This window comes from Nematostella vectensis, chromosome 1 (assembly GCF_932526225.1).
Source record: "Nematostella vectensis chromosome 1, jaNemVect1.1, whole genome shotgun sequence".
Taxonomy (NCBI): Eukaryota; Metazoa; Cnidaria; class Anthozoa; order Actiniaria; family Edwardsiidae; genus Nematostella; species Nematostella vectensis.
The window spans coordinates 10,019,175-10,031,250 of NC_064034.1; the positions used below are offsets into that span (position 1 = coordinate 10,019,175).

At 38.3% G+C, this 12,076-nt stretch overlaps 1 protein-coding gene across 2 annotated transcripts; it reads right to left on the bottom strand.

Annotated features, from left to right (window-relative positions):
• Positions 1-305: 305 nt before the first annotated feature.
• Positions 306-12,015, bottom strand: LOC5520401 (ataxin-7-like protein 1). Of its 2 annotated transcripts, none has more exons than XM_048725796.1 (13): positions 11,873-12,015; positions 11,706-11,768; positions 11,271-11,375; positions 9,465-9,853; positions 8,949-9,172; positions 8,654-8,679; positions 8,036-8,145; positions 6,539-6,660; positions 6,012-6,103; positions 4,826-5,427; positions 4,126-4,206; positions 2,428-2,677; positions 306-1,927 (listed from the first exon to the last, which is right to left on the bottom strand). In XM_048725796.1, exons 1-13 carry the CDS (start codon positions 11,955-11,957, stop codon positions 1,356-1,358), a joined length of 2,721 nt encoding a protein of 906 aa, XP_048581753.1. In that variant the 5' UTR covers positions 11,958-12,015; the 3' UTR covers positions 306-1,355. The 2 variants fall into 2 exon arrangements, with proteins under 2 accessions (XP_048581753.1, XP_048581749.1); XM_048725792.1 differs by having other exon boundaries at positions 8,654-8,682.
• Between the last annotated feature and the right edge of the window lie 61 nt (positions 12,016-12,076).

Below are 12,076 nucleotides of genomic sequence, written 5' to 3' on the forward strand. Positions count from 1 at the left end.
AAGGGCAAGTCATTTCTTGAAAAGCTCTATTGGACTTCGGTGCAACCTGCTACTGTATGACCACAAATATAAAGTTTAAAGAAAACTAGCAAATAAGCATGCGAAGTTAGGCTTAAGGCGAACGCTGTTCTTTTTTAAAATGCATCGTTCCAAATACAGCAAATATTTGTGCGTCTGTCTTCACAGATGACGTCATATCGTGTCATGAACAAAAAAGTACGAAACGAGACGCTGTCGAGTTACAGTTGTTCACGACACCCTGTGACGTCTTCTGTGCAATTACAGTAATTCCAGACCTCGACAACTTGCACATATAAATACTTTATTTACAAAATAGCTTTACAAAAGTTATTGTTTCTGCATCCAGCCAGTAATTTGGCATGGAATATATAATTCTGTACATATACCAATAGATATCGACAAGGCAATAAAAAGAGTATCACACAAGGAGACCAGACCACCGAACGTCTTGTAGAAAATATTGTTTGGGATGTCTCAATGACGTCAGTGGTCGTCACAATTAAACTAACTGTGTGACGTTTGTCCACATGACGTCAAAGTAAATCTCCCAAAACTTTCCTGACGATCATACCCAAAATTTTCTATAAAAGAAAACGATCAATCATTGAAGGTTCGATAACTTCTGACAAATATAAACGAAAAAAGAAGACCAGGTTTCTGTACAAATGCTAGTCAGAGTTGTATCAAAGTCTCTCTTCGGATAGATATAAAAGCTTGCTTACAAAATGATTGGCAAGACTGTTCTAAATAGCAGTCCAACTTCAGTCTGATTTGTGATTTGATTCAAGACATTTAAAGAGTCGTTTTGGGATATGACGTTGGACATAATGCCACAAATGTTAATTGAAAAATGGCCAAGACATTTGGAGCATTTTTTTCAAATGCACGGAAACCTTATTAAATTCCAGTTTGATAGGGGAATGGAAAGAAGCCAAAGTTTATGTTGGCAAAATTCCTGAAAACTAGAGTAACACATAATCAGCTTTTAACATTAAATAGATTTGCCAAACTTCCAAAGACAGATCTATAAATATCCATGTGGTGACAATCATTAATAATTTAGATTTTGAAAAAAAAAAAAAAACACTTTTTGAGATGCTAATTTATCAAATGAAGAAAAATAACACCATCTATTTATATTTTGTCATTGTATGTCTTTATAATTTCTCCCTTTTTTTCATTTACTGCACCTCTTGCAATTCAGTTATATCATGTTCAGGTCCTTTAATTGAATATAAAAATAGCCTGGAAAGACAGAATTCCATTAGAAAATAACGTATTGATTGAAGTGAAAAAGTGACGGTGTCGCAATAAGCCAATTGGCAATACTCCTATCAGGCCACATTTGACTGCGGCTTGTGCACCACAGTAGCTTGAATGTGAGCATCGTTGGTGACAAACACAGAGTTTGGCGGGCTTTTCAGAGGCTGTTCCGTGTTTTTGATTACTATATTTTGGTTGTTGCCGAACTGTTGCTGCGTTATGTATGTCTGCTGGGCCAGGTTAGGTGGCGCTGGGGCGATGCGAGGTTGGATTGGTAGTTGCTGTTTGACGAATTGTGGGTTCAGTTGCTTTTGCTGCTGTAGTTGCTGCTGTTGTAGTTGTTGCTGTTGTAGCTGTTGTTGTAGGGTGATTTGCTGGAGTTGTTGCTGCTGCTGTTCTACTTGCTGCTTCAATTGGACAATCGGTTGCGGAGACGCGGTGTTCGACATGTGTTGGTGGTTCAGGTACAAATTTTGCTGTCCTGGCTGTGGACTCGACACTACTATTGTTTTCTGTGTAACCGGTTGCCCAGGCGACAGTTGTCCTGGTGATGGCTGCTGTGGAGATGGTGATTGAGGAATCTTTACTTGAAGGTTACTCTTGGATTGGCCTTTCTGATAGGTCTTCCGTACCGAGACTTTTCCTGAAGAGCAAAAAAGAGGTGAGTATGATTTATAGTAATCAAAGCTAAACATCGTTTAACTGCAAACACTCTTGTGAACATTGTGGCCTATCAGAACTACTGATGATATTCACTCCTGCACCGCCAAGATTTAATTAGAGGACTCTTTTCTTAGCCTACGTTGACAGCTAAACTTTACCTCGGCTGTCAACACAGGCTACTCTGGTCCACATGTAAGCATAAGGTGTCTTACGGATACTGCACATCTTAAGGGACCAAGGAAATGCTTTTTTTTTGCAATACATTTTTTTTTATTCTATTGGATACCAAACTGTTGGAGTCCAATTGCAGGACCTGCCACCACTGAACTGCTGAGGGGGGCAGGCAGTCACAGGTAGTCATAGATAGTACTTGGCAATCTTTCAATGAATAAAAAATGACCCACTTTTTGGTGGCCAAAAAGGGGAGGGGGAGGCACGCACACTCTGCGCATCACCCTAGGTATGCACCTGCTATCATACCTTTCTGTGGCTGCTGCATGGGAGAAGGGGACTGCTGCACCAGTGCCTGTTGTTGTAACTGGGCCACGCCCATGCTGTTGAACACAAGGTTACGTCCCTTGGTGTAGCCTGGGTTTGAGCCCGCAGGCTGGCCTGTGTTGTTTTGAATGACAAAGCTGACTGGGTACCCCTTCATATTGGCGCCTTTAGGTGTTTGCGATGGGCCTGTTCCATTTACTATACAATTTGATACCTGTACGCCTCCAGTTGTCTGTTGGGAAAAGAAACATTTTGAATTTTTTACCCAGTATTACTTTATCAGTACCATTTTTTACCCAGTATTACTTTATCAGTATCATTTTTTACCCAGTATTACTTTATCAGTACCATTTTTTACCCAGTATTACTTTATCAGTACCATTTTTTACCCAGTATTACTTTATCAGTACCATTTTTTACCCAGTATTACTTTATCAGTACCATTTTTTACCCAGTATTACTTTATCAGTATCATTTTTTACCCAGTATTACTTTATCAGTATCATTTTTTACTCAGTATTACTTTATCAGTATCATACTTTATATTTAATTCAAACCTCCATGTTTCTAATGTTGTAAGGGAAGCATGAAAATTACAAGACCTTCTAACTGGTAATGTATAACTAAAAAAGCTACGGACAAGTTGTAATATCAGTATAAATCAACACAAGGCTGAAATGGTATGTTAAAGGCCTCTGTGAAACACAGTAGTTGCACTTATGTTTCAAGCATTAGCCCTTCGTCGGAGCAAAAGAAACTGAATCAGATGGGGAAGTGGTATTTATAGTATAGTGTACGGACAATAGGCGGTAAGCCGATGCTGCATGCCTGGTCTGACAAAGGAACAATAGGCAATATCTGGGACCTCGGTCACCTTTTTGGATATTTCACTCTCCATCAAGGATGGTCACCTAGCCACTTTAGTGTACTACAGGCCCACTGACTCACACAGGTATCTTGTTTTCTTCCTCTCATCCACATCCATCTCATCGACATGCTAAAACAGCTACCCCTTACTAACAGTTTCTCAGACTTTGCCAACTTTGCAGCGACAACTCTAACTTTCACTAGCTCTCAATCTGAGAAAATGTGTAAATTCTTTAGTGACCAGGGTTATCCTGCACATGTTGTCACTAACGCTCTCTATCGCGCTCATTCCGTTGATCTTTTTTTCTGCATTGCAACCCTCCGAGCCTAAAAGTGAGGATAGTATTCCCTTTACATCGTTCCTACCACCCACATTATCGGACCCAATGGAGAGTCATACTCTGTCACGGACCATATCACATGCACCACTAGCAATCTCATTTACTGTATTTCTTGTAAGCTTCGCGCTCTAATAGCCTATTGTTCAGTTGTCAGACTGCACGCAAGGCGCCGGCTTACCGACTATTGTATGCACATTATACTATAAATACCACTCCTGCATCCGATTCAGTTTCTTTTGCTCCGACGGAGGGCTACGTCTGTTCAACTACTCTGTTACACAGAGGCATTTAACATACCTTTTTAACCTTGTATTGATTTATACCTTGTTTACACCACACCTATGCAGACCATCTAGTTTTTCTACAGCTTGTCTGTAGTCTTTCTAGTTATATAAAGCTGTAATATAATTAGGTGGTCTGTGTTGAGTGGTTTCGTTGACGTTTGACCTAATATTTCTTTCTCTATGTGTACCTGTTTGGTAAACACCAGTGGACCATGTCCAGCTGTGGTGACTGTTACTTTACCCGTTGAAACATCAAGCTGACCAGCAACCTAAAAACAGTTATATGGATAAGTACATACAAGAGAAAACCCATCACTTTTTGACAATCACAAAAGGACAAAAAATATTACAAACATTCCACAGAATGCCGCCTTGTCTTTACAAATAAGGGAGATTTTGCTTTTTCTTCAAGGTCGAAGTGCGACTGTGAGCTACAGTTTAAGGGCAAAATGTGTAGATATTTGTACTATTTCAATTCGTTTTTACTTTTTGCTAAGTTGTATTTTTTATTAGTGTTTAATTGCCAAAGAATGTTTTTTTTTTTCAAAAGGATTGCTTGTCTTGCTTCATTGTTTAAGGGATGAACTCTTTAGCCTTGCTGGGCACAAAAACATTTATGGTACACAGAAAGGAATAACTGCATAACTCTGTTAATATCCATTTTTCTGCTAATACATTTTCCTGCTAGTCAGTAGTTCACTCTCTCTGCCTCAGCAGCTGGACAAATAAAGGACACAAAATAATGAGACAAAATAGATGTGCAAACTGGTAAAACATACAAAAAAAAACTCTCAAACAAAACACACAGAATTTTCTAACTACAGCCATGACTTATCACTGATGGTATGACAGACAAGCAGAAGAGACTGCTCAAGTATAGATGTTTACCTGTACAACTTTGTTAGGCATAGCAGATGTAGCTGCTGTACCAATAGTCACCCTGCCTTGCATCCCAGCAGTGTTTGCATTATTAAAACGGTTATCACTTATTGTAGCTGTCAAAGGCGTGGCTATTGAAGTATAACAAGTTCTGGTTCCAGTGATCATAGCTCCTGAATTCAGTGCAATACCAGGGCCCATGCTGACACCAGCATCCCCGCTCACACTAGCCACAGCCAGGAAGGCATTTGACACTGTATTCGACATCTGGTGTCCCGGTTGTCCTCCTGATACATTAGCATCAATACTAGCAATAATGTTTCCCATGTCACTGAAAGCCTGAGAGCTCGCATCTGGTTTAAGGAATTCTACAGATTCATTCGTGACAGATAAGTGTCCAGAAGATGAATCACTCATCCGCCTTTTGCCTTGCTGTAAAGTCTGATAGACAGCCGAGTTCTCCACCAATCCTGATGTGTTACTATGTGGCATGCTGTTTTGCCGTAAAGCTTTGTTCCTTGGAGGTGGAGGTGCTTTCAAAAAGTTATTTAAGTTTTTATTAGATGATGAAAACACTCCATGACTCTTGAATTTATCTGCATATGATGTACCTAGAATAAAAATGTAAACTACTTTACTGGCAATGGCTAAGTTATTGTTATTGCAGTTCATGCTTCATTCTTGGGAGAAGCCTCCTGTACATCTAAACCACATAATTCAAGTGTCTAGAGGCTTTTTTGGATTACATGGAACAATGATATTGTGTGAGGGAATGAAACTACTAATAACAATCCTTGAAGGAAATGGGTTTTCAAACTATAGGACAGGGCTTTCATAAACTTTCAGAGTAGGCGATGGAGATTGATAAGTAGGGGGTGAAAGTTATTTTAACTTTTTAGTTGAAATAAAATTTGAATTAAAAAAAAACGTAGCTGCGCTTGGTGAGAAATAGCCCGCACTTCCGCCGGCCGCCACGGCCTAATGAAACCCCTGATAGGATAATAAAAATTGATCAACTCTATAGTCAACATCATCCCACTCGATTGCTATGGAAAAGAGTAAAGCACTTTTTTCCAGAAAAGTAATAAAAAAAGAAACAGATTATGGCATAATAATTTGCTGGTTCCTGTTTGTAATGATGTTACATGTCAACTCTAGCCCACCAGAAAAAGAGATCAAGAGATCATAAACTCACCTTTACTCATGCCAGAGTTACTGGACTGTGCTATCGTTTTCACTGTTGGTCTGTGCAAAATTGCTACAGCACCAGGCCTGCCCCCCGAATGTCTGCATTACAAAAAATAAATACAAATTTAGTCTTTTCTTTTATGACAAATATTGATGGTTTTTGAAAATCAAAATACTTTTCGGCTCATATTGCTAACAAATAGTAAAATAAGCAAATGCAGATATGTGGACAAGCATATGTGGGATCACAATGCACACGCTGAACACAAATACAGCAAAGCCATCATCATGTTAATTGTCATCATCATGTGAATTATGTTAATCATCATATGTATATCATCATCAAGTTGATCAATCATGTAATCATCATTATGTTAACCATCATCATCATCATGTTTATTGTCATAATCTCATCATCATGTTTACTAATACCAAAAAACATTTCCTTTGACACATGCATCACTAAAAATAAAGACTTAAGTAATAGTACACTTTTCTTGTCAACATGTTTCATCAAAATCTAAATAACATTACCTTGGAAGCGAAGGGTTGACACAGCGTTCCACCATCGCCATGACAGCACATCGTATTCTATCCTGCTTCCGGTTGAATGCAATAGCTCCCTGACCCACTCTCCTCGCCCCAAATGAACACATCTGTGAAAAAATACATACAACACTAGTTGAAGTGACTCTGTCAGTCCTAGCAAAATACACCAATTGAGAGAAAGCATACTATATCTTAACCTATCGGCTAATTTGGAGAGTCTGTTGAGATATTGTTCATTTAATTGACCCAAAGAAGAATAAAACTTTGCCTTTAGATAGTTATTCCAAGATTTTATCACATAATTTTGTGTTCCAATATTGAAAGAAATTAAAAACAAAGGTGTGGCTGAGAAGGGCTCTAACACATTGACCCCACAACCGGCCTGTACCGGCTTTGGGAAGTACCCACAACCCAAAAAATTCATAAATGTAAGGCAAGGTTTTGTGATAAGATTACTTTGACGGTGAATATGTATACAGGAAAAGTACCAAAAGTGGGTTGACACTGCTGCTTTGAATTTATAAAGGCAAATATTTTCATAGAATTTGGGCTCCCTGTGGTTTTCCCAATGCAAAATAAACACAACAAGATGAAGATACTCAGGCATCAGTCTAAGGGATAAATGGTCTTGCAAATATGCATCCAACCAAGGTGTTGGCATCTACTCTTAAGCCAAATAATAGCACAGGTTCTTTGACAAATCTCAAATCGAACAAGGAGAGAAAAGCAGAATCACCCCTCTCAATAAAACGCTCAAAATACCCCACAAGGGAGAGAGATCAGCAAACACAGCTCAAGACACAAATAGATACCTTTATTCTGATCCTCCAGGTACATTTCCATGGCCTCAAAACACAATGTCCACTCCTTGAAGGATTGTACAACCACGAAGATGTCTTTACGTATTGCAAAGCATTCTGGGAGATCCAGGGGAAAATTCCCTAGGGAAGGGCCAGTCAACACTCCTCTCCCCAAAGTCAGATGGTTTTTTATAAGTCTTTTCACCCCGAAGCCAAACAAATCAATTCAAGGTCATACAGACCCAGAATAGCAGTGTAAACAATTTTGCAATCAATTTGGTTTCAGAAAAGACAGCATTTAGGAGAGCTGTGGTGATTCATTAGAAAATTATTTTCTCATCCAGGCAAAGCCAAACAAGAAAAAATCATCATGAATCCACCTTTGCTTGCAAATATCCATAAGCAAAGCACTCAATTATGCCCCAAAAGACTTCATGATGTCCTGAGACACTCTCCTAATATGCTCATAGCTGTACTTTTTTTATGAAAAATACAAGCAACCATCAACTTGTGCTGGCTTCAGCACAATGACAAGGGATTAAAAGTGGGGACCGCAAAGCACTGTTGGAAAGCTTGGATACCGCTGACTAGGTGCAGCAGTGTTTGACTTTGACGGGCTGTATAAAACTCAGAATAGGGGGGAGGTATCTGTTTTCAGTCTGTTTTTTGAACTCTGACTCACCACCATGGGGTTCGGATGGTGGCATAAGGTTGGTATTCCACTGTACGATAGATTCTCCTCTACTCCATCAGTTTCTGCAACCTCTTGATTTCTTGGGACAATGCCTTCATCTATTGACAGAAAAAAGGAATGAACTCTTGTATGAGATAGTTTGGATGGGAAGGCAAACACAACCAAGTGCATGATCTCTAGGGGATATATCAGTATCCTGGGCCAGTTTCCTATGAAGCAGTTATCCCGCCCAAGAAATAAACATAACAATCAGGGCGTTTCCCTAGTTTTCTCAGACTTAAATGTCACCAGTTACTCAATCTTTAAATTCAAACAAACAACATGAAACCCAAAGACGTGAATCAGCAAGTACTAAAACAAGGAGAATGTAAAGCCCTGCTAGTTTTGTTTGCAAACTAACAACTTGAATTGAATTGAATCATAGAAAATCGATTGGCAGCAGTTTGGTATAGAGTTAGCCTGCTTTCTAGGAACTTTGCTCTTATTGACCTAATGCTTTTTTAACGTCAGATTTTCGTCATTTTGTTTCTGCTTGAGCTGCTACTGCATATGGATCTAAGATGCCCCGTCCAGTCCCCGTCAGCTTGCTTTTAAAATGAAACTTACCTTCAACTGACACACTTCCCATACACCTACTTGAGAACAAAAAGCTTAGGTAAGGGAATGAAATGAAATCACTATGTATTAACTATATATTACATGTAACCTGACATAACAACTATATATTAAGACTCAATTCTATTTCTAAAGAACAAATTGATGCAGGGATGGTTATTCTTAAAAATGATGAGAGTTTTGAGAATTCAAAACAAAACAATATTGTCAAACACATAATAAACTAGACTTTAATTCCTTGACAACATCATAATACCTAAACTGTTTAGAAGATTGAGCACCATACCTTTCGTTAGCCTTATTCATAATATGTACTGTATCTGTGATATCATTGATGAGGACTCTGTTTATAATGTTTTCTTCTTTAGCAGCCTTTAATTCTTGTGCTCTCAGTGCTGCCTGGTTATTGAGCTCTTTTTCACTATTTACTCTTGCTTTGTGTTCAGCTAGAAGCTCATCAAAAGGTTTTCTTCTTCCCAGGACAGCTCGTCGCAAAGACAGGGCATGAGTCTGCAAAATGATAGGATTCACAACAGTTGAAATTCTGCAGTATTCTATACTTTGAGCATGACTGTCTACTGCATCAGGGCTCAATGTACAGTAATAAAAACATAATGAGTTTATTTTTGAAGGTCAAAAAACAATATTCAAACAATTTCTTACCTGACTTTTTAGGGGTTTGTTTTATAAATCAGAAGAAAAAGATATTTTCAAACAAACAGTAGCTTTAGCTATCAGCTTAAACTGATAAGTTGTAGTCTTGCAATGGTGCAAGACTATAGCTCCATCTAAAGTTATTCACCTTGCATGTTAGTGATCGTGTACATTTCTTCTGTTGATCTGCAACCCATACACCACAATGTTTGTCAGCATCAAACTCCCGCTCTCTTGTAGGTATAACTTTCCTTGGAGATTTCTTATTCGATTTCTCACTTGCCTTCTTTACAATAGGTTTAGTGAGCAAAGTCTTTGATAAAGGGATATTTACAGTTAAAGAATGATTCAGTTCTAGAGGGACCTCTTCAATCTTGACATTTCCATCATCTTCAAATTCAACATTCTCAATTTTGATAGCAGTGTCACTTGGAGAGGACTTGGACCCGGACTGTAGGATTGACTCCATAGTTTGGGCAGAGTCCATTATCTCCGGAGGAGAAACTGATGGTGGTGACTCTTTCTGATGCTTGATAGCTGCAAATAAGGACCAGGAAAAATGAGTATAAGTATTATTTGCATTGTAATAAAAAAAAGGTTCATGCTTAGATAGGGATCTTAATATTTGCAATGGTAGAGGGACAATGATGGTACATGCATTAGATTTCTCTTTACACTAAAATAAAAAGGTTGTAGCGTGTGCTGAAATCTTGCGTGTGAGTGTTATAAACTGTCCACAATCACAAATTTTGAGGTCCCTATCATGATTTTTGTTAAAACCAAGAAAACCAAGAAAACATAATTTATTATTTATAAATAATTCACCAACATAAAAGCAGTTAACAGAAAACCTATCAGGCATTTTAAAGAAATATAATAAAGAAACTTTGTCTTAATTTTGGTTAAAGGATTAATTCCTGATTATTAACAGTAGGCATTATATCCAACAAAACTAGCCAATTAAACTCAACTCTCTGAAGAACAGTTTGCAATAAGATTCCAAAAAGATTGACTCAGAATAAGTGAGTAGGGATCTTAAGGCCTTACCGATGTATACAAACTCTATAACCTCAAAGAGAAATGCATAAATGTAGTAACAGTAACAGCAGTAAAACAAAATACTATATTAGGCACAAGCTTATAAAAATATTGAAATGATACATTTTATGCCTCGAGCATTAGCCTTTCATTCTCTTTTGCTCAAAGAAGGGCTAATACTGATAAATATATAAGCAAAACCACTCTGTTCTCAGAGCCATAGAATGTACCATTTAAACTTTGTATTGATTGACTTCCCTGATTACACCACGCCAACACAGACCACCTACCATTCTACAGCTCTTCTGTAGTTTTTCTAGTCATACCACCCTAGTTAATCTACAGCTTGTCTGTAGTTTTCCTAGTCATACCACCTATAACTTGTCTGTAGTTTTTCTAATAATACCACCTTGTTATTCTACAGCTTGTCTGAAGTTTTTCTTATCATACCATTTAGGCACAAGCTATCACTATATGTACCTTCAGAAGAACAAAATGCATAAAATCAATTAAAAAAAAAAGATCAAAGCATTCTTATTTTCATAAAGCACTGATTGCACTAACTGATTTTGATTCAAATCCCATTTTATTATATTTACCTGCGGTGCGAATAAGTTTTTTTAGTAGCAATAAAAATGTCATTCAATGTGATACCTAACATAAACACTGTGTTATTGAATTTTAAAAAAAGTTCTTCAGTTTGAAGAACAACTATTTGTGACTTGCTCATATGACAGAATAATTGATATAACGCTTTTCAAAATACATATGTCAATAATGAAACTCTGCTATCTTTATTGGGCCTGATATTGTAGTAGTAATATGCGTTAAATCAATTCACAACATACTGTTATCATTGGCACGTCGTATGACAGTTTGCCTTGCACTGTGGACTCTTAGCTTTGAAAGAGCTTACCACAATGTTTTGGAAAAGCCGAAGCCTTCACTACACGTTTACACTCATCACATATCACCAAACACACTTGCTCCTGAGCCGGACAGAGACCAAACAGCAACATATCTAAGAGAAGAGAAAAATAGGGGGTTTAACTCGAGGATCTATAATTGGACGCAGTTAAAATCGAAAAAACGAGTTAAGTACCCCAATATAACATTGCAATAGGATACTTTAAAATCTAAAATGGTAAATAGCTGGGTCGGAAATCTCAATGGGGTGCGATTTCAGGGGTACATGAGGACCGGTCATGGAACGGGGTTACGATACCATGAACCTGCGGCAAAAATACCGCGCCAAAACCACTTTCACGCTTAAACCTTGAAATAACAAAAAACACTCAATAGAGGATTTGAAAATAAAACGCTCTAGCGCATGATTTTAACCCGTGCTTACCCTGCTCTTGTAATCGCGTGGCTTCATACGTGCAAAATGTATTGTTTTCATCCACTTCCATGGCTAGCACAAAAAATAACATACCGTTAGCCCAGTTCAAACTACAGTAATTCGGTTTTGCCTGGCCAAATAAAGACACTTTGGGGTCGAGTGGTTGTCGCACTAACCTTCGGGTTCATCGTCAGGGGAATCCTCGTCGAACGAGTCCCAGGAGCTGCCCGAAAGCAGGGAATGACAGTGGATTTTCGCCATTACAACTTCATTCCTGCTAGATGTTGCTTTCTCCTCTATAGTGTGACGTCACTGTCGGAAAGTCGTGGAACTTCGGATATCCTTCGGGTAGTCGGAAACCTTCCGAATTGGTCACGAAC

Coding starts and splice junctions, on each gene's coding strand:
- LOC5520401 (XM_048725792.1), bottom strand. CDS start 11,957: ATGGCGAAAATCCACTGTCATTCCCTGCTTTCGGGCAGCTCCTGGGAC. Junction 4,207..4,825: donor TGCCTAACAAAGTTGTACAG/GTAAACATCTAT, acceptor AACTGTTTTTAG/GTTGCTGGTCAGCTTGATGT. Junction 2,678..4,125: donor CACTGGTGTTTACCAAACAG/GTACACATAGAG, acceptor TTTTCCCAACAG/ACAACTGGAGGCGTACAGGT.